At 56.4% G+C, this 21691-nt stretch overlaps 1 protein-coding gene across 1 annotated transcript in view; it reads left to right on the forward strand.

Moving 5' to 3' along the window:
- Positions 1–21691, forward strand: part of SHANK3 (SH3 and multiple ankyrin repeat domains 3) — a 46832-nt gene that overhangs the window by 13306 nt on the left and 11835 nt on the right. Inside the window, exons 9-19 of the mRNA XM_015568726.1 lie at positions 8–80; positions 1058–1171; positions 6691–6766; positions 7060–7142; positions 7623–7747; positions 7846–7978; positions 8854–8934; positions 13086–13109; positions 16265–16395; positions 17328–17412; positions 21605–21688. Of these exons, the coding sequence (XP_015424212.1) occupies positions 8–80; positions 1058–1171; positions 6691–6766; positions 7060–7142; positions 7623–7747; positions 7846–7978; positions 8854–8934; positions 13086–13109; positions 16265–16395; positions 17328–17412; positions 21605–21688 (1009 nt within the window). The remainder of the gene's footprint in view (positions 1–7; positions 81–1057; positions 1172–6690; positions 6767–7059; positions 7143–7622; positions 7748–7845; positions 7979–8853; positions 8935–13085; positions 13110–16264; positions 16396–17327; positions 17413–21604; positions 21689–21691) is intronic.

Genomic DNA, 21691 nt, shown 5'->3' on the forward strand with positions numbered 1-21691 from the left:
CCGCAAGTTCATCGCCGTGAAGGCGCACAGCCCGCAGGGCGAGGGCGAGATCCCGCTGCACCGCGGCGAGGCCGTGAAGGGTGAGGGGCGCGGGGGGCGGGGTCGGGTGCACCGCGGTCTGGAGTGGCTGATGCCATTTTGGGGTCGCCCTGGGAACTTGAGCCACGGCGGTCATGATGGGATGCATCTGCCACGGGGGACCCCTTGTGTCGTCGTGAAGGGCTCCGTGCCCGGGAGGGTCTCTGTGCACGGGGTTCCTGTCCCTCCATCGTGATGGGTTCCCTGTGTCCCCACCGAGGCTCCTCTCGTCGTGGGGTGTTTCTGTGTCACGGGGGCTGGTATCATCGGGGTTCTCTGTGTTCGAAGGACGCTATCCCATTACAGACTCCCTATGGTTATGGGGCCCCTAGGTCACTTCTGGGACTTCTTCCCTGGAAATCCTTGTGCCCGTGGGGAGCCTGTGCCATTGTGGGTGATGTCTGTGACAACTATGTGGGTGTCTGTGTATTAGGAGGGTTTCTGGCACGGGGCTCCTCTGTTCTGGGGAACCTCAGCCTGGGGTTCTCTGCCATCATCGGGGCCCTATCTTCGTGGGTGCCCTATGCCAGGGGAGCCTGGGGAGGAAACAGTCCTGAGGTCAGCCTGCCTGGTCCATCTGTGGCCCAGTCCCCTGGCAAAGCAGTGACCCTGCACTCTGGTCAGTGACCCTGGGGTGGGTGACAGCAAGGATGGAATGGGAGGAGAGGGGTCACCTGGGAGAGCAGGAGCAGGATGGTGGCCCCTGCCTCTGCCTCCTGTCCCCCCACGAGCGTGTCCATCTGTGTGTCTCTCTGTCCCCCACATGCCCATCCTGTGCTGTGCCCATCTGTTCGTTTCTCTTCCGTGTGGATCCCGAAATCTTTCCAGGGAAAACGCCAGGAGGATAAAGGAAGGGGAGGGAGGAAGGGTGCTGGGTGGGCGGGGAGAACCTGAGCCCGAGGTAGTGGGGGCCGTGGGGGCCGTGGGGGCGGCCTGCCCCTGCCCTGCCTGACAGTCTTTCTGGCCTCTGTCCCCCCAGTGCTCAGCATTGGGGAGGGCGGTTTCTGGGAGGGGACCGTGAAGGGCCGCACGGGCTGGTTCCCGGCCGACTGCGTGGAGGAGGTGCAGATGAGACAGTATGATACACGGCATGGTGAGTGACCCCCACATCCCCTGGGCTGCTCCCTAGCTCCCCTCTGGCCTTGCTTGGAGCTGAATACATGTGGACATTCAGAGAAAAGACGAGGGTAAACTCAAACACATATTCGACGTGGACGCAAACTTGTGTGCACAGCAGACACACGGCACACACACACCCTGCACGTACCTACGGACACCACACAGTAGTGGAAGCATGTGTGCTGTGCCCACAGGACACACATGTATGAACATGCATCTGTGTAGATCCCACATGTGCCCCCCAGGGACCATACAACTGCCCCCCCCCCATGACCCTAAGAGAAATACTGGGTGCTTGGAGTGCGTGGTTCCTGCATGGCTGGCAGACAAGTAATGAGGTCAGTGTGAGAAGAGAGACGTCTTTCCAAAGTGGACAGATTGTCCAGGTGGGCAGTGTGGGGAGGCCGGTCTGCCAAGAGGAAGTGAGGCCAGCTGGGCCCAGAGGGGCTGTTGTGGGTGCCCTGCAGCCAGGCAGGCTGAGGGCAGCAGGGGGGATGGCCTTGGCCTCCAGGAGGGACCCCTCTGGGTGCTGTGGTCTGAGGCCCTTTGGAGGCCCCACGCCAGGGCAGCTGCATAGCTGGGGAATAAATAGCCTTGCAATGAGCACTCAGAGGTCCAAGGAGTCTCCCAGACCCACGAGCGTTATTTCTGGCTGAGAGAGACCTCTCCTGAGCAGTGGCCAGTGGTGGTCACAGTGGTATCTCTGGACCAAGGGCTCAGGGCCCCTTCTTCTGCACAGGGCTTGGGCCCTGGGTGGCTGTGCCCTCTTAATCTGGTTGAGAGTTTCCCGAGGGAAGCCTACCCGAGGTGGCCCGGACTCCTGTCCCGTGTGGAACGTGGCCTCTGACCTGCTCCTGAGCAGGTGCCTTCTCCTGTTTGCTTGGCTCTTCCCTGCCTTGCCCCCGTGGCCCTCCAGGTGGCTGGGTGTGTGGCAGGGATGCGGCCCCGATTGTGTGCCTGTGGAGGGTAGATGGGGCGGCCTGTTCCGGTGAGGAAGGCTTTCAGAGTTTGGGGCCTTGGTGCAAACCTGACGGGGAGGGGCGGGGGAGGAGGGGTCCTCCAGATGTGTTCAGTTGGGAGTGGTCTGTGCTCCCCCGTGAGGTGGGCAGCGTTGGTTCTGGTTTGAGAACTGTGTGGCTCCAGGGCAATTGGACTCGAGGCTGAGGCTGGAGAGAGTGGGAGGGAGGCCTGGACTGGAGCTGGAATTTGAGGAAGCATATGTTTATTAGGTGTTTGACGTGGGTTGGATCTTGTCTTGGGAGCCAGGACCACAGAGGCTGGCTCTCTGCCTGGTTTCACGTTTGTGTGAGGCCTGAACGCAGTGTTAGCACAAGATGCTCCCAGGGCTGCCTGAGGAGTCAGGGCTTCGAAGCAGAGGCGTTTGAGCTGAGCCTTGAAGGATGACCAGGAGTCCTCTGGATGGTCAGCTGATGGTGGCGGTAGCAGAGCCCGTCTGCGCGTGCTGCCACCTGGCGTGCTCGGAGCAGCGTCCTGGTGCCAGCTGTGGTTTCCCGCACTTCCCATACAGAAACCGACTCACTTGCCCCAGCAGGTCCCAGAGGGGGGACAGCGGATGTTGGTCCATTTCTAGGAGGGCCGGTCCCACGGCCTGAGGAGCAGCCTCGTTTGTGACACAGGCAGTAGCTGCAGGGTCTGTGCTGTGGCCAGTGCAATTCACAGGCTCTGGGTGGGTGACACTTGAGTGTGCAGGGAGGGGCGGTGGGGCTGGAGTGGAGGTGTGAGGCCCGTTAGGTGGCTGTGGCTCCAGGGGGAACACAGTGGACTAGAGTTTGTGGCAGGGTGGCAGGAGGAGACGGGGTGCTATCTTGAGTGTGCAGGCCACTCAGGGTTAGTATGAGGGCCAGGCAGGGTGGTTGGAGGTGGCTGAGGGGCGGGTGGGCTGAAGTCTTGGGAAGGGAGAGAGCACACAGCATCCTGCTGCAGGAGCTATCGCCTCTGGGCAAGTGCAGGGCTCCTAGATGGGGTGGCTCTGGGGTTTGTCCCCGAAAGAATGTCAACAGGTACCTGGGTAGACGGGAGCATTTCCTGGGTGGGCAGAGGGAGAGAGGCCTATGGAGTCTGCCTGCTGGGAGGGACGGAGTAACTCTGTCCTCGGTGCAGGCCGGGCCTGCCAGCATCCTGGGCAGAGTCTGATCTGGGACCCAGGGGCTGGGTTGTGCCAGAGGCCAGAGGCAGCCCAGGAATGGGAACCTGCTTCCAACAGGCCCAGATCCAAAGAAAGATCTGTTTCTGAGACTGGAGTAGGGACAGAGAGACTTAGAGGCCAAGGAGGGGACACTGTGCCAACACATGGGGGCCAGGCTGATGCCCGGGATTAGCAGAGAGGGTGCCTCCTACAGCCCCTGAGCTGTGAGGGGGAGATGATGAGGCGAAGCCCTGTTTGTTCGGAGGCTGGTTTTTAGGGCACCTGGAAGGCTGTGGCTCTGGCAGCTGTCCCCCCCCCCCTTCCTCTGTGGTCATGCTGTGTGTTTTCACTTCAGCTGGCTTCATGTGCCTGATTAATGAAACTGGAAAATGAATTTCTGTTATATAATAAATACATTTTAGTTGACAAAATCTGAAAATGGGAGGCTAGTGAACGATGGAGTTGGGGTCCTTTTGCAGGCAGGCACGGGGGACATGTCTACAGTTGGGTGAATGTGAGAAGGGTGTGGTGGAGGCAAGGAGGAGTCTGGTGCTGACCTGAGCAGTGATGAGGCCTGGCCTGCTCTGGCCTTGGACGCAGGATGGAGTGCAGGAGTGTCCAAGCGGGTGTCCGTCATGATGGGCAGTGTGTGCAAAGAGGGGAGAAAAGAACAGATCGGTGCTTGGGAGGGTGCCAGGGTGATAAACCTACGGGCCGCGCAGGGTGCATTTCCCTTCTCTATAGGGAGAGCCTGGAAGGGGACCGTCAGCATTCTGAGCATCACACAAGGTAGTGGCAGATCCTGCCACCCAGACCAGTACTTGCCCTGACATGTGCATTAAGAGGGGCTCTTTCTTCTTTCCATCCAGCCTCTGCTTCCTTTACTCTTACATCCTTTATCCTTTGATTCACCCACTTGTCCTGCCATCATCTACTCATCTGTCAACCCACCCAGACCACCCAGTGTACCCAACCCTCCTTCCTTTCATTCATCCACCCATTTTTCCATCCATCCATCCATCTACCCACCTATCCATCCAACCCTCTGTCTGTCCGTCCATCCATTCATCAATCCATCCATCCATCCATCCATCCACCCACCCACCTCTCCTTCCAGCCACCCACCTGTTCATCTGTCCAGCCATCCATCTTTACTTCTATCTATTCCTCCTTCCGCCCATCTGTCCGTCCTACCATCAATTCATCCTTGCACCCCTCCATCCATTCATCCACCCATCCGTCTGTCCATCAATCCATCTATTCACCCACCAATCTATCCACCTATCCACCCACACATCTGTTTATCTATCTGTCTGTCCATCTATCCATCGGTCCATCCCTCCATCCATCTGCCCATCCATCCATCCATCCATCCATCAATCCATCTACCATCCATCCCTTCTTCCATCCATCTCTCCATTTGTTCATCCATTTATCCATCCATCTATCCATCTGTCTGTTCATCAATCTATTCGTTCATCCATCATTCGTCTGTCCATCAATCCACCCACCCTCTCGTCCATCTGTCTGTCTGTTCATCCATCCGTCCACCCATCCTTCCATCCATCCACCAATCTAGTTATCCCATCAAACCACTCAGTCCACCTTCCCATTTGTTTATGCATCTGTTACCCTTTGACCCCTTCATCCATCCTTCCTGCTCTCTATCCCTCCTTCCATCTATTTCTTGTTCCATCCCTCCTTCCCTCCATCCATCATATAGTCATTCGTCCAACAACCCACCCAGTTGTCCACCCATCTATTCTTCTAGTTATCTAGGTGCTAGGATCACAGAAATAAATGTTAGCTCACAATTAGTGGAAGAGATAGGTTATCAAAAATCATAGGGCCCTAGCTGGTTTGGCTCAGTGGATAGAGCATCGGCCTGCGGACTGAAGGGTCCCAGGTTTGATTCTGGCCAAGGGCACATACCTGGGTTGCTGGCTCGATCCCCAGGATGGGGCATGCAGGAGACAGCCGATCAATGATTTTCTCTCATCATTGATGTTTCTATCTCTCTCTCCCTCTCCCTTCCTCTCTGAAACCAATAAAAATATATTTTAAAAAATCATAGATTCTCATTTGATCTCCTTTCCTACCCTGAGTGCTTGCCCCCAGGAAATCCTTTACCCATGCAATCTATGGTGGCTACCTCATGGCCTGTGCCTTTGGGGGGCCTTCATGTGACCACCCATCCATCCATCTTTATATCCATTATCTCTCCCTCACCCTAGAACCGTGGACTTTCTCTGTAACCCTGTCCTGCATCCTCTTAACACTTACCAGCATTTGGCATGTTATGTATATACGTATTTCTTGTTTGCTCTCCCTCTCTTTGAAAGAATTGTAAACTCTATAGGGTAGGGGCTTAGTTCTGTTATCTGCTGTATTCTCAGAGGCCTAAAACAAAGAGTGCCTGGCAGGGGCTGCAAGCAGGAGTTCAGTAAATACTTGTTGAATGAATAAATTAATCTTGAGAAATACTGAAATGATAGAGAATGAGGGAGGAGTTGAGGGATGAAATGTGAGTGGCAGTGGAACCATCTGGGGGAACACCTTGGAGGCAGAGGTGCTATGAGGTCTGGGGGGCAGAGAATCTGGTCCATGGGCAGCTGCAGAAGTGAGCCTGGAGCAGGGAGGTGCTGGATGGGTATGTCCCATAGAACCTGCAGGTCTGCAGGGGATCAGGGAGGCTCAGGGTGGGGCAGTGGCTGCGAGGGACGCCAAGATCAAGAGTACAGGTGGGAAAAAACTCTGTGCGTTGTCGTGACATCAGGGAAGGGACCCAGCCCCCACACCCGGACTCTGTGCACTCAGAGGCTGGACCTGGAGCAAGGGACCCCGTGAGGTTGAGCATCAGTGGGCGTGTGAGGGGTGCAGTGAAGACACAGTGCTGTTTCCATGGCAGTGCATGTGGGCATGTAGCATGACGTAGGTACATGACTGGACACAGAGACATGCATATGTACAAGCACATGTGAGCACAGCACTTACACGCGACTGTGGGCCACACGCATGCGCCTCACACATGGACATCTTTGCTGGTAACTCCGGGCTCCGGTTCTCTGTGGCCTTGGTCGGTCTGCCATGTGCATGGGGGAGAGGTGACCCACAGCCCCTGCCCTGTTCTGAACCCTGACCCCAGAAGCCAGAATTTCCCATATGGTCCCCTCTGCCCTCTGACCTCAGGACCTCTGGGCCCAGGACCCAGAATCCCCCCTTCCCCACTTCCATGTGGCACAACCAGGCCAGGGGGTGTGGGCAGAGGCTGGTGACCACTGTGGTTGAGGGGCTGTTCAGGCCGCTTGGAGGGTATGACCTCCATCAGCAACTGAAACTCCCCTCAGAAACACGGGAGGACCGGACGAAGCGACTTTTCCGCCACTACACTGTGGGCTCCTATGACAGCCTCACCTCTCACAGGTACCGCAGGGCAGGTGGGCAGCTGGGCACGTGGGCAGGTGGGCACACGGGCACGCATGTGAGTGGGATGTCAAATGTAAAGGGAGGCTGAGAGCTGGACAAGGAGGCCTGGGTGAAGAGGAAGGAGGAGGGAGTGGTGGCGCCCAGCCTTCTTCTGCCCTCCCAGGTCAGTTCAAGGGCAGCCCTCCCAGGGTGGGTCCTGCCTGAGGGACCCTTTTTGGGGCATGCGTGGGGTCAGCTTGGCCAGCGTGATAGCAGGCTTCTTCTCACCCCTCCCTGCTTTCCTCCACCAGCGATTATGTCATTGATGACAAGGTGGCCATCCTGCAGAAACGGGACCACGAGGGCTTTGGGTTCGTGCTGCGGGGGGCTAAAGGTAATGAAGGGTTGGGGGCTGGGTGTCAGGCTGGCAGGGGCTGCAAACTGTTTGGGGCTTTTGTTCCGCCCCTCTGCTCTCCTCCCTGCCCCTGCACCTGTCCCCAGTGTCACCCCATCCCCTCTCCAGGCCACACCCCTCCTTGTCCCTCTGCTGTGACTATACTCTTGGTCTGGAATGTCTCAGTACAGGGCAGGGACTCCTCCTCCTTGTGGACGTCCAAGATTGCTGCTCTCGTGTGCCTGACCCAGTCGGGCCTCTCGGTGGGGGTGAGAGGGGAGTTTCTCAGAGGGATGTACCTTGGATTCCAGAACTGGCTCTTGTCCTGGGTGGCGCCTGCCCACTGCCCAGCCCAGGGCGCTCTGCCTGGTTTTATCTGTTCGGCATGTTGCGCCACTCTTGGGCTGTTACTGTGTGACAACCGCCTCCACCTGGACACACTAGTGAAGCCCCTCCCTAACGCCCCGCCCACCCCTGCAGCAGAGACCCCTATCGAGGAGTTCACCCCCACGCCGGCCTTCCCTGCACTTCAGTACCTCGAGTCTGTGGATGTGGAGGGTGTGGCCTGGAGGGCCGGGCTGCGCACGGGAGACTTCCTCATCGAGGTGAGGCTCATCCTTACCTGTGCGTCTGGGTGGGTGCTGACCTCTGAGCCCCGAGGACACACCTGGACCACCCCCACCCACCTACCTGTCTGTCCCAGGTGAACGGGGTGAACGTGGTGAAGGTTGGACATAAGCAGGTGGTGGCTCTGATCCGCCAGGGCGGGAACCGTCTCGTCATGAAGGTTGTGTCGGTGACCAGGAAGCCGGAAGAAGACGGGGCTCGACGCAGAGGTGAGGTGTCAGGCTTCAGGTCTCACGCCCAGACTCTCCCCTCTGGCTCCTGACCTTAGACCGCTGGTCCCGGGCCCATGTTCCTCTGCCCATCCCCTGGCCCCAGACTGCTGACATCAGGTGTCTGAACCCAAGTGAAATGCCCCACTCGTGGCTTGGATGCTTTCCCAGCTCTTGCTGTTAGACTGGCCCCCTGGCCCCCAGTCTGTGACCCCTGACCCCAAGTTGCCCCTCCTCAGATCCCCGCCCCCTGCTTCCTGGCTTCCCCCAGCCCCTGGTGTGGAAGAGCCCTCCTTCCCTGCACTGCCAGCAGCTGCCTGGAGGCCGGGGTTGCCATAGCAACTGTGAGGTTGACGCTGCCTTCCGCTCATTGTCGGAGGGAAGGGGGAGGTGGCACCTGAGGGAAGGGCTTTGCTGGCCGGGCCCAGCCCAGGCCGTGGCTTAGCTGACCACACCAGAGTCCCCTGAGGGGCAGTGGCCTCCAGGGTCTGGGAGAGCCCTGGAGCAGCAAGAGTCCCGCCTGCTGGGGACCCCTCCCAGCCCCCACCCCATGGCTCTGGTGGCCCTTGCTCAGCCTTCAGAGGCTAAAGGGTGGGCACTCAGGCTAGAGCTGGCCAGCACCGTGACCCCTCCTGGGGCTCTTGACCACCTCCTGAGGCCCCTGGCCAGTCCGGCCCTCAGCACCCCCTGAGCTCCCAGCGCCATGAAGAAGTTTGCATCCAGCCGCAGCCTGAACAAGATCCTGGCGCAATGTGACACGTCCTCACGGGAGTACGAGGAGATCCAGGCGGTGGAGCGCAAGTGGCACCTGCACCTGGCCACGCCGCGCTGCCTGCTGCTGGACAGGAGGTCCAAGGCCTCCCTCTTCTTTGCAGCCCCGCCGCCCCCCAAGAGGGCCCCCAGCACCACATTGACCCTGCGTTCCAAGTCCATGACGGCCGAGCTTGAAGAACTTGGTGAGCAGTGGGGGCGGGAGGTTGAGGGCAGCCCAGGGTGGGTGGCCAGGTGGAGTGAGCTGGCGCCAAAGCCAGGCAGAGGGAGAGAGGGCAGGAAGGACAGACAGATGTGTGAAGAGGTGTAAGGTAAATAGGTGGGTGCTGGAATGGTGGGATGATGAGGGGGACACATGTGGATGGGATGAGGGCCAAGGGGCTGGATGACAGGGTTGGAGATGGATATGGGGCCACCAGACGGTGGCGGGAGCAGGGCCTGGCCCACCAGTGTGTCTGCATGCGTGCACATGTGGCTCTCCAGTCTGACTTTACTCCTTCGTTTCACCCACGTGAGAAAAGGGCAGGAGTCTGGGCCCTGGGCTCTGCCCCGGCTCTGCCTGGCGCTGGCTGTGTGACTTGTGCATCTGTTTTACCCTCTCAGCACCAGCTCACTCACTGGTTGAGCAGGGTAATTACAGTGAGCGGCTGACCTCACAGGGCTGTGTGCACCTCACTGCTTCAGTGACGGGCAGGCCCTCGTGGGCTGCAGGAGGCACATAAGAGTGTGTCAGGGCTTTGATGGGGCATGTTGTGGGCACAGTCCCAGAGTGATGTTGGTAAGCTCGTTGTGGGCATGTCTTGAGATATGTGACTGTTAATAGCCTCGTCATAGGTGTGTCCAGATATACGTAGCCATGTCCTGATATTTGTGACCATCAGCGTCCTCCTCATGAGCGTGTCCTAGTCACATGACTGTTAATGTGCTCTGTCCTTCTATAGTCTATACCCAGTCCTTTACTCTGGCTTCAGCCAGGATCTATCCCAGTCCTGACCCTGATCCTGGTTCTAGAATGAGCTTCAACCCTGGCTTAGGCTTGGTTCTTCCCTAGCCATAGAAAGAGCCCTATCTGTCTGCTAAAGTTATTCCTGACCTGAGTCATTGACTGAGCCCTGATCCCATCCTGGCCACGGGCTGAGCCACCCTGTGCAAGCTGGTACTCTTGACTGTAGTTTATCATGGAGGACAGCCACCCAGATCAACGGAATTGACAGGATTTTCCTTCCCCGTGAATATTATGAATAAAATAAAAACACATAGCTAACTTGAAACAAAAGAATAGGAATCCCCTAGGTCTCAAAAATGAAGAAAGAAATCAGAGCCAAAAAGAGAGGAAGCTGATGCTGCCATAGTCCATGATGGCTTGGGACAGGATGTAGATTCCCAAGGCAAGGGGTTGAGGCTCTGATGCCCCTACAAAGCCAAGAGATATGGTTGTGGACCCAAAGCTGGAACCACACCCAAGAACTGGAATTAGCATCAAAAGAACTGAAAATCATAGAAGAATATGAAAGAGACAAAATAATGTGTTTAAATACAGAGTTTAAGAGAAATGACAGAATTCATAGTGAAAGAACAAGACAGTACCAAAAGGAAAAAAAAATAAAGAAAGAAAAAGATTTTAAAAGGATCCCCAAAAAACTGTATTGAAACAAAAATTATAGCCACTGGGACTAAAAAAAATCTCTGAGATGAACAGGATTCCTCCGTGTGGCAGGGTTGTTCACAGACCCAGCTGAAGAAAACAGTGAATTAGAAGATAAGTCTGAAGAGATCACCTAAAATGCAGCACAGGAGACAAGGAGATAACAAACTATCAAAGGGCAGATGAGACACAAAAGAATAAAAACTTTGAGGAAGAGGCAACATTTGAAGAGTAAATGGTTGATAATTTTCAAAATTGAAAAAGGAGACGAGACTCCAGTTTAAAGAAGTGTAAGTCCCAAGCAAGGAAATATAAAATAAATCTACACATGTAGACTTGTCATAGGAAAACTTCAGAACACCATAGACAAAAAGGAAAATTGTAACCACCAGAGAAAAAAGCTGGATGACCTAGGAAGGAAGGGAAGACTGACAGCTGATTTCTAATCAGCAGTAGTAGCTTCTAGGAGACGACGGAATGATAACTTCAGAGTCTTGTGTGAAAATGCTTTTCCACCTAGAATTCTATATCCTGCTAAAACCCACTCATTCAAGAGTGCAGCAGGGAAGCTAGCAGACTTCTGGTCTCAGGGTCACAAGGGTTCAAGGTTAGTCATGGGGAGCTGATCTGCTACACTGACTGAGTGTCCAAACTGATCAATGCACCAATACCCCTAGGCAGCGAGGTCTGTCTAGACACCATATTGAGGCTCTGTTGGGCGGGTCCCAGGAGCCTCCTTCCAGAGGCTGTTACCCAGCCATGCTCAGCAGCACGTCAGAAGGGAGCCCCCAGTTCTGCATGAAGAGGTGCTTGGGCAACCCCAGATCTGTAATCCAGGGACCAGTGGCTGCTCTGTGTGAAGAAACCCTTGAACACAGATCCTCCCTTCTCTCTGCCCTGGTCCAGGGCTTTCCCTCTGCTGCTGTGTAGCCCTCGTCTTCCAGGGGCTCACTCCTGCAGCCTCAGGTCGGCGTCATCTTCATCCACTTTTCCGGAGCAGAGTTTCAGGAAGGATGAGGAAGGAACAGCTTAGCACAGAGCCTCTGTCCACACTGCTGACTGAGGGGTCACAGCTTTGGTTGAAGCTGGACCCAGGCTTTTTTTTTTCTCTGTTTGGAGGAAAATCCATTCCGCCCCGCAGAGGACAGCTGTCCTGGGAAGCCAGCCCAGGTGTCGACCTCTATGAATACCTGGTTTGAGGAAGCCAGGCCGGCATCAGGGTCTTCCCACATACTACAGAGCTCAGCTTGCGGTCCAGTGCTGGTGCTTTCAAAAGGTAGACATAAGGCCCGTTGGCTCACTGCCAGTATTAACATGTCAGTTCTGTGTCACACTGTTGAGAACTGATGGGACCATTTAGGGTCCCTGTAGTCTATCGAGAAGATGACCTAAATAGCTGGAAAGAAAGGAAGATGTGAGGTGACAAAAAAAGCAGGTGGCAAGGGTGGGGGCTCAGAGAGAGTGTGGGGGAGAAGCAGAGCCCTGAATGGCTGAGGGGCTGGCAGAAACAACAGAGAGGAAGGGGGTGGGTAGGGACCCTCCCCTGAGACAGGTGGTAGAAGGAAGGGCAGGACACCCCCAGTGCTCTTAGGCAAGTGTGCATCGGGGTTCCCACATGCTCATCTCCTCAATATGAACCAAGGACATGCTGGGGCTGCAGAGGTCAGTGGAGACCCAGACTTGGGAGTGCCCGGTGAGTCTGAGTCCCCTCCTACTCACCCACTTTCTCATGGTAAATCTTGAGCTTCTGGGTCTTTTTTCCTCTGTGATGAGAACGTTGGGGCAGGTGCCACGTCAGTGTGCGGTCTCTGACTGGCCTGCCCTTTGTTGGAAACACACTGTGCAGAATGCTCCAGGGCAACCAGTGATGCCATCAGTGACTCCAAGCTTGGTTTTTATGGGATTTTGCCCTTTCTCTAAAAGAATTTGACTTACTTGTCTGTGGACGTCTCCACATGTGTGTGCATGTCTGTGTGTGCATGTCTGTGTGTGCATGAGCATGAATGTGTGCACATGTGTGAGTGGATGTGTGGGGACGTACAAAAGCATGTGCACATCGTGTGTGAATGGACATGCACAAGCATGTATGTAAATGTGTGTGAGTGGACATACACAAGCGAGTGTATAAGTATGCGTGGATGTGCACGTGCATGTGTGTAATCATGTGTGAGTAGACAGGTATAAACGTGCGTGAACATCATGTGTGAACTTGTGTGTGAGTGGACATGCACAAATGTGTGAACATATGTGTACACAAACATGCATGGGCAGTGTGTGTGCACACATGTGAGTCAGTGTATGTGGATGTGCACAAGTGTGTGTGCATCGTGTGTGTAGACACACACAAATGTGCATGAGTGTGAGTGGAACTGCATGGGCCCCATGTGTACATGTGTGAGTGGACTGTAAATGTGTGTGTGCATGTATGTGTGTGCATGCACACAAAAGCATATGTCTCTGCTTGTGATTGTTTCTGCCTCGAGTTTCAAGCTGTGTACTAATTTGGCATTGGGCAGATTTGCCCCTTTGGTCTGGTAGAGAGTGTAGGTTGTGGGTTGTGGGGGTCTGGGAGGTCCTGGTTGTTAGAAGGGGTGGGAAAAGAGAGGTGGGCAAAGGGGGTGGGGAATGGGGCCCGGGTGCTAAGGATGAAGCCTGCCTCTTACCCCCTTTGCTCTGTTTCTTGATTCCAAGCCTCCATTCGGAGAAGGAAAGGGGGTGAGTCATCTGCTGTGTCCCCAGGGCCACAGCTTCGCCTGACCCCTGTCCAGGGAAGTGCTGGTGTATGAGGAGGTTCCAGTTCACTTAGGGTGGTCTGGAGGCCTGGGCTGTACCCTCCTGATGGCCTTTTCTCTGGGATCTGGTGGGGGCACAGTAGAAGGACCTGGCTAGGGTCACCTGGGGATGTGATAGGCTTGGTCAGGGGCCTTGTGGCTCAGGTGAACTGGGGTGGCCTGGTGAGGCAGAGCTGGGAACCCCCAGAGCGGAGGCCTGGAGCCAGGGAGGGTGGGTTTAGGACCCAGCTGTGACACTTCGGGGGTGGGAGTGTCCGGTGTTTGACTTGGCCCAGGTTGCTGCTGCTTGTCTGCTCTGGGGGCTCCCTTGTGCCTGGTGTATGGGTGCTGTTTCCGTGCTGATCTGTTTTGGGGTCAAGCCCAGTGCTGACAGTCCCTCAGAGCATGAGTCTGGGCCCACAGCACTGGGGAGACAGCCTGGAGTTCCCACCCCAGCATCGCCCACCTGTTGGCTTCCCCATCCCTTGCTGCTACCTTCAGACCTCATCTGCCATGTCCTCTGAGGCGCCTCCCTGTACGTTTGGCCTGGTTTCGAGGGACACAGCATCCATGTGGGGACAGAGTCTGGGCCTGGGCACTGAGGGCCAGTATCTGTCAGATCTCAGGGCCTGGCTTCTGCCAGCTTCTCCCACCTCTCGGTGAACAGGATTCCAGGCCACACAGAAGCCAGAGGTGGCTCTGTGGCCCCTCATTGTCCATGTACCCGGTGCTCACCGGTCCTCACTCTGGGACCCATGGGCCTTTCCTGTGCCAGCACACACCTGCCCACCTGCAGTCCATACTCTCCTGCACAACCTGCAGCCTGGCCCTCTGAGTTCTCGCCGCCCCTTCCCCAGACCCAGTGAAGTGCTTTCCTGGGCATCTTTTCAGGCGTTAAAACAGGTGATGGAGTCTCCTCTGTGGACACTTTTGTGCACACCTTGAGGCCGACATGCGAACTATTTCTGGAGCACATCGGTTCTGTGCTGGGCTCATTAGCGGGGCTCCCAGGGAGCTGTGCTGTGGCCTGCGCACTGCCTCCAGTTATAGGGGCAGTGATGGTGATTCATCGCCCCCACAGGCCCCGCTTGTTCAAACAGCCGCATCCGCCCCGGCCCCACGACAGCTGTGTGTGTGTCTGGTGGTGTGGGGGGTGGGGGGTTGGGGGTGAGACATGCCAGGGACCCAGACCCGCTTCCTAATGGGCTTCATTCCCTTACCTAAATATCTGAAATGCTGTAAGAGCACACTTGCTAATTTGGGGGGGGATTGGGTGTCAATCTCACTAGTTTATAGTATGAAGAATTTTTATTCTTTCCAATTTGAAAATAATTCTCATCTGGCCTAGTCCCGTGGCCCACAGCCAGCAGTTGTGCTTGGCTACCTTACTGAGCATGTGGCGTTGGGTCTCGGACCGAGTTCCGGACCTGGACAAGAGGCCTCTAAATTCACAGCTCAGGTGAGCACGTGCCCTGCGATTCCCACGGAAGTGTTTCTCTCCATACCTGTCTTTTTGTCTGTGGTTTCTGGGCAGCCTGGCAGCTAAGTCTGACCTTTCATTTACTGGGTCTGTGATCTGGGCAATTTATCTCTCAGAGCTTCAGTTTCTTCTTGGGTAGAATGAGGGCAGTAACAGTATCTTCTTCGTGTGGTTGTTGTGGGATGACAGGTGAAGCACTTCCCACTCTGGAAACCGCCTGGAACCTAAATGGTCTCGGCTCCAAAGGGAAGGCATTCACCTCATTACAAAACAAACAAGGGCCTCTAACAGGCCTCCCTGGTCCGCACCTGGGCCCGGGTGAGTTGAAACTCTGGTGGAGCCCTCCCCCAGGAGGGCCTTTCCCCCAGGCCCTCGTGTCAGGGCGGGCTGGGTGCCCTGGGCTGTAGGGCAGCTGTGGAGCTGATTGTAGCAAGCGTGTGCTTGGTGCCTGCCCAGAGCTGACAGTGGTGGCACCTCTAGATATGCGCTATCTCACAACACTGAGGCAGGTGCCGCTTGTGTGCTCTTTCATCAGAGGAGGAAACTGAGTCATAAAGAGGCTAAGCCAGGAAAGTGAGTGTACAGAGTGGGTCTGGTCTGGGTTGGGTACTGGACATCTCAGAAGTTTATCTGCTTTGCATGGCGATTGTGGGCGGGTGCAGAGGTGGGACAGCAGGTGCTGGTAGGAGGTGTCGAGGCTGACCCCAGACGTTCTCCCACGTGGGGCTCTTGGGTGACCTGACGCGTGGGCCTGTAGGGTTGGCACAGTCCCTTGGTTGGGAGGGTGGGATCTCGAACCTGAGTGAAGGATGGAGTGGGCAGGGCTCCTGAACAAGAGGGTCCCCTGGCAGCAGGTGGGCACCCGACTGCACTCCGCGCTGGCCCCAACTGGACCCATCTGTCCTCCAGCTGGACCTGATAGCTCTCAGACACACCCAGTTGTTTAACAAAACCTCCAAGTCGTGTTCATAAAAAACAACACTTTGAAAAGCGTCAACCAGCTTTAATAAAAACAAACAGAGCTTTTCTTTTACAACGGATTTGAGAAGAACAGTGCCTGGGGGCTCCTGGTGCCTTTCCCCCAGGCCTTGTTCAGCCCTGTGGGTCCCCCTTGCCCCACACCCTCTTCTTGGCACCTCCCACCTGGACAAAGGTTCTTTGGCTTCCTGAGCAGCCTGGGGCACTCAGCTGTTTTCTTTCATTCTTGATTGATTCGCATCTTTCGTGGGCACCCGCTGGACCTCAGGGCTGTCCTGTGCGCTGGGCCCAGAGGGTGATACCTTGTGCTGAGGAGAAAAGTGAAAGTCAAAGGACACGGAATCTTGGGGAGACCGGGGCTCTCAGCAGTGTGCCCGGGTTCTCCCCCTAAGGGTCAGTCGGCCTTTTCCTGGAGTGGTGTCTCCAGGGTCCCCTGGAGCCTCGCCAAGGGTGGAGAGGCAGGCTGGTGCAGAACCTGGGTTCTGGTGTGTGAGGGCCACCATCCCAGGTCTGGAAGCAGCCCTGGGGAGTGGGAGGTCTGAGGTGGGCCCAGCATGGGGTGGACCAGCCTTGTGGGGAGGACAGAACAGTGAGGCTGCTCAAGGTCATGGTGGCTGAGAAGACACCTTCTTGGTGTGCAGAGAAACTAGATGAGATCCTGGCGGCCGCCACGGAGCCCGCACTGAGGCCTGACATCGCGGATGCTGACTCGAGGGCGGCCACCGTCAAACAGCGGCCCACCAGCCGGAGGATCACCCCGGCCGAGATCAGTGTAAGCTGTTGGGTGGCTGGGTGTGGGGGGTGGGCTGAGGGCTGGGTGGAGCATGGGTGTTTGCACATTTTCTGGGGTGGAGGTCCATCATTTGGACCCCACACTTTAGGAGTGGTTGTGAAGATCCCCCAGACTCCTGGAGACACTTGGGGCCACCTCAGCCCCCAGAATGGCCACAGTTGACCACGTGCTGAATGGCTTTCAGTGCCTTAGGCAGGTTCTGTGCCAGCCCTGTTCATGCCACAAATAGTGTGTCTTTATCCCCTGGCCCACTTCTAGCAGCATGCACAGGTCCACTCCCTATGCCACCATCTTGGTTTTCTCTTTTTTTCTAGCCTTCTTGCTGTGTTTTCTCTTTCCTGGTTGTCTCCTCACAAGTGGTGGCCTTCATCCGGGCGATAGGCCCGGCCGAGATCAGTGTAAGCTGTTGGGTGGCTGGGTGTGGGGGGTGGGCTGAGGGCTGGGTGGAGCATGGGTGTTTGCACATTTTCTGGGGTGGAGGTCCATCATTTGGACCCCACACTTTAGGAGTGGTTGTGAAGATCCCCCAGACTCCTGGAGACACTTGGGGCCACCTCAGCCCCCAGAATGGCCACAGTTGACCACGTGCTGAATGGCTTTCAGTGCCTTAGGCAGGTTCTGTGCCAGCCCTGTTCATGCCACAAATAGTGTGTCTTTATCCCCTGGCCCACTTCTCCTACTGGGCACCTATTGGGCTACTCCCCTAGCCTCACCTGCGCCACACCCAGGGCCGCTGTCTGCTCTGGCCACCTCTGCATCAACCCACCCAACACTCTGCCCAGGCCTCTGCTACCTGGCCCTGCTATGGAGGCAGGCGCCTGGGCACCAGCACGTTGGACATAGTGCATGGGTGAGATGAGGCTTAGGAAGAGTGTGGGCGGAACCTCCATGTACCCTCCCGACTCCCACAGTCACTGTTTGAGCGCCAGGGCCTCCCAGGCCCAGAGAAGCTGCCAGGCTCCCTGCGGAAGGGGATTCCACGGACCAAGTCTGTAGGTACGGCCGGGCTGGGGTCTGCACGGGGCGGGGGGAATGGGACCAGGGTGGACACAGGGCTGGAGGACCCTCTCTCTCCACCTTCAACTGGGTTTTCAGTTCCCCTCTGAGTCCTGCCTCTCCCTGGCCCTAGCCCAGAGATCTCATATGTGGACATATGTGGGGGTGGGGGTGGGGGTGAGTCCTTTGGCAAACTCAGAGATACTTTGCTAAAACAGACTCTTCAGACTCTCCCCACACCTATCTACAGCTTCCTGTCCAGTGGGTACCCTCCATCCATGGCTCCCACCCATCCCTAGGCCTTGTCTTCTATGCTGGATGCCTGAGTATATGTCATATTTCTGGTCCTAAAACTACCCTCCCCTTGAACCTGCCCCCACCCCTACCCCAGCTTTCCTCAATACCGCTCTCCTTTCCTTCACAGTCCGTTTCTCCAAAGTCACCTATACTTTCTGTCTCCTGTCCCCCGCCTGCAGCTGCGGAAGGCTAGCTCTGTACCTAAAATTGAAGTTGCTCCCACCATGGTCACCAGTGTTTTCCAGGGTGTTCCTCCCGGTGCCTGTGACCAGCCCTCTCTTTTGGACTTCAATTCACAGTTGATTTTCCTGCTTCCTTGTCCATGTAACTCTTCTCCCAGTTTTAGGACACTTCTCAGCTGCACATGTTCAGGCTTCTCCCAGCCCCACACACCAAGGTGGGTCCTTCTGTCCTCCCCGAGGAGGACACCACACCACACCAACATGGAACTTTCTCAAGGCTGTGTCCTTGGTCTCTCTGCCTCTGCACCTGTCTCCATGGGACATCACGTTCCAGCTGATGTCATGCCCCACACTTGGCCATGTCCTCTTTTGACCCTGGGCCTGGTCATCTAACAAGCCCCACCTGCTGCTCATCCTTCTAGGCATCCAGTGCCCTCTCCTGCTCACCTGCCATCCATCTACCCACAGACCTGTCCACTTATCCATCTATCTGTCCATGTACACCTCACCACACTCATCATGTATTAACCAGTAAATGCCCCTTCAACACTTACACCAACACTGCGTATGCTCACTGCCACACGTAGTCCTTCGAGGAACCCTGAAGAGGTAACACTATAGTTAGTACCTGTGTTACCGACGATGAAACTGAGGCAAAGAGGCCAAGTGACTTGCCCAAGATCACGCAGCTGCCTTACCTGTCTTCTGTTCACCCACCTGGCCAACCAGTTGCCCAAACCCCAATCCCTCATTCACCCTAGGACCCCTGATGCTCGATGCCCACTCTAGACTGACCCTGGGCCAGGTGTGGGGGCTCAGTTGGGGGAGGTGACACATGTGCAGACAACTCAGTTTGGCAGTTGTGGTGAGTGTGAAGGAGCACGTCCAGTTAGAGACAACTAGGGGTACCAGCCACACCTGGGTGTCTGAGTTTGACATGCAGGATGAGTGGGGGTTTCTGGGAGATCATGTGGTGAGTTACTGATAAAGGCCATCATCATAGGTGGCATGGTCCTTCAGGGACTGCTGTGGGTCCTTTCTGTAGGGGGAGGAGGAGGAAGAGGGTTGGTGAGACTGCAGCCACTTTGGAGCTCAGAGGTACCTCCCTCCTCCCACTGGCCTAAGCCCTGGGAGTCCTCCATGGTTTCCTCTTTATTCTCTGCTTCCCCTGACAAATTAGGGGTACACTGCCTCCTCAAATGCCTTGTGCCTGACTCCTCACCAGCTTTGTGGCCCTGCCTGGCCGGGCCTCGGTGTCTTGCTCTTGGATCACAGCTTTGGTGTCCTTCAGACCTCCCTTCCCAGCTCCACCCACAGGTCAGATGGGGACTTCTGCAGAGCAGATATCACCCCTCATCCCTGCAGTTGACCCTCTGTGGGCTCCCAATTGCCTTGGGGTGTTGGGGACCAACCCCAGCCCTCTCCTGCTTCATCGGGGGCCATCTGTCTCGGCCCCCTCTGACCTGGGCCTGCCAGACGCATTGTTCTCCACCTGACCTCACTCTGCCAGAGGCTATCCCTCAGCTACACCCAGTCCCAGGACAAACAGGTGCACATCCAAGTGCCTGCCCATTGGGACATGAGCCCAGATGGGGATGGCAGCTCTTTCCCACTCACCCTCTTCGACCTTTCAGTGCTTGGGCCGTGAATGAGCTGAAAGGGGCTCATCATTTTGTTTATCCTCATCCCAGGATTTTTTCCATTGATTTTCAGAGAGAGTGGGAGGAAGTGGGGGAGGGGGAGTGAGGAGGGGAAAGGGGGAGGAGAGATATGAGAGAGACACATCTATTGGTTGCTCCAACCCGCAACCCAGACACGTGCCCTTGGTTGGGAATCGAACCTGAGAATTTTCGGTGCATGGGCCAGTGCTCTAACCACTGAGAACAACAGCCAGGGCAAATGGTGCTCATCTTTGACCCCTCTTCTTGGCCTGCCAAACAAGTTACCAGACTCCTGGAGAGCCCGCCCCTTGTCCTGGCTATGTGGCCTTGGCACATGGTTCAGTCCTTGAAACCTCAGGGTGCTGATGTGGAAATGTGGGGACCACCGAGTGCCTGCCTACATCCAGGGCCGCTCTGAGGCTCCCCCAGGGGCTGCACTGAGCGAACACTGGGCCACTGCTTGTGCTTGGTGGTGTTGGTCTACCATTTGGGGGCCAGCACTCAAGTGCTGGGGTACTGCTCTCTGCCCACCCAAGATGGCATCAGAACAGACTCCCCATTTCATCCTGAGGCAAGGGACTTGAAGTTAGAACTTGGCACATCACACCCCCTGCAGCTCCTGGGGCACCGGCTTCCCTGTGTACCTGTCTCACGCACGTGGGCGGTGGGTGTTTATATACTGTGTTCCTGTGTCCAGCAAGGGGGTGGAAGGCAGACCTGATATGATGATGACGACCTGGGTCCCCTCTAGGTGCTGAGCCCTGTGCTGTAAGCTCTAAATGGCTCCACCTCACACAGGCCCACAATGGGGGAGGGAGCAGGGAGGGCAGTGCCCCTGAGATGAGGAAACTGAAGTGCTGATAGGTTAAGGGACGTCAGACAGTAAGGCCTCTTTACTCAAAAGTCCACCGGTGCTGAGCTGGGGATATGAGAGCTGTTAAGCAGGCCAAGAAGCAAATGGGCGTGGGCGGCCTGGCGCAAGCACTGGCTGGCTAACGGGGGAGGCGGTTGTGGACAGGCAAGAGGCATCTTGTTGAGTTCATAAAAATATCACCCAGCCAGAGGGAGGCCAGGTGCACATCCCCAAAAGGCACTCCACAAGAGGCGTGTGTGTCGACATGGAGCGCCATTAATGCACTCTCCTTGGGTTGGGCCACAACACCTGCAGCACAGGTGTCCACATGGTGTCTACAAGGAGGCCCTGCCGGTCTGCAGGTGGGCAGCAGGGAGATGTGGGCTCTGAGCACTCCCACCTGCCCTTGCTCAGACCCTAACTATGTCCGAGGCAGGCAGAGTGGGGTTTATTTTAATGTGTGTTGCCCAGGAGAGAACTGAAGCTCAGAGGGGCTCGGGGCTTGGCCTGGGGTTGCACAGCCAGCAAGGAGTAAAACCGAAATGTGGGGTGGTCAGTCTGCAGTTCCATTTCCATCCACCCTCCTTCGCTCCCAGTGACTGGCAGCCTCGGTCCACTCCATCCACCTGATCCTGTACTGGACATGCACCACGCACCCCCTTACCTGGGCATCAGCTGTCTCCCTGCCAGAGGCATGGCTTCCCTGGCCACAGCCCTTCTGTCCCTGTGTCTGCAATGGATCCTTCCTGCTCAGAAAGTGCCCTTTTCTCTGCCTCTGGCTGCCCCCAGGCCACCCCCTGGAAACCTGCTGGTTGCAGGCTGTGATCGGACTCGGGAAGCCCTGCACCCCACCTCCATGACTGCAGGGCTGCTCCTACCCTTCTGGGGTGTCTCATTTGAGCCTCTTTATGTCCCAGGTTTGGGGCAGGTCTTGGCCCCAAGTTGTGTGGTCAGAGTTTGGGTACTTTCTCCAGGCCCCCCTCTACCCTATATCTGAACTGACTCCTCTCCCCAGTCTTCACAAGAACGCCCCCCCCCCGCCGAAACTGGCAATGGTATTGGGGTGCAGATCCCTGGCTGCCCTGGGATGAGACAGACGTGGCGGATTCTGCCGATGGCAGGTGCTGGGGTCCAAGGGGCCTTCCCAAAGTCGCCGGCTCCCAGCGCCTGGCCAGTCTCACGGGGCCCTCTGTCCGCAGGGGAGGATGAGAAGCTGGCGTCCCTGCTGGAGGGGCGCTTCCCGCGGAGCACGTCGATGCAAGACTCCGGGCGTGAGGGTCGCGGCA

Source organism: Myotis davidii, unplaced genomic scaffold (assembly GCF_000327345.1).
Source record: "Myotis davidii unplaced genomic scaffold, ASM32734v1 scaffold845, whole genome shotgun sequence".
Taxonomy (NCBI): domain Eukaryota; kingdom Metazoa; phylum Chordata; class Mammalia; order Chiroptera; family Vespertilionidae; genus Myotis; species Myotis davidii.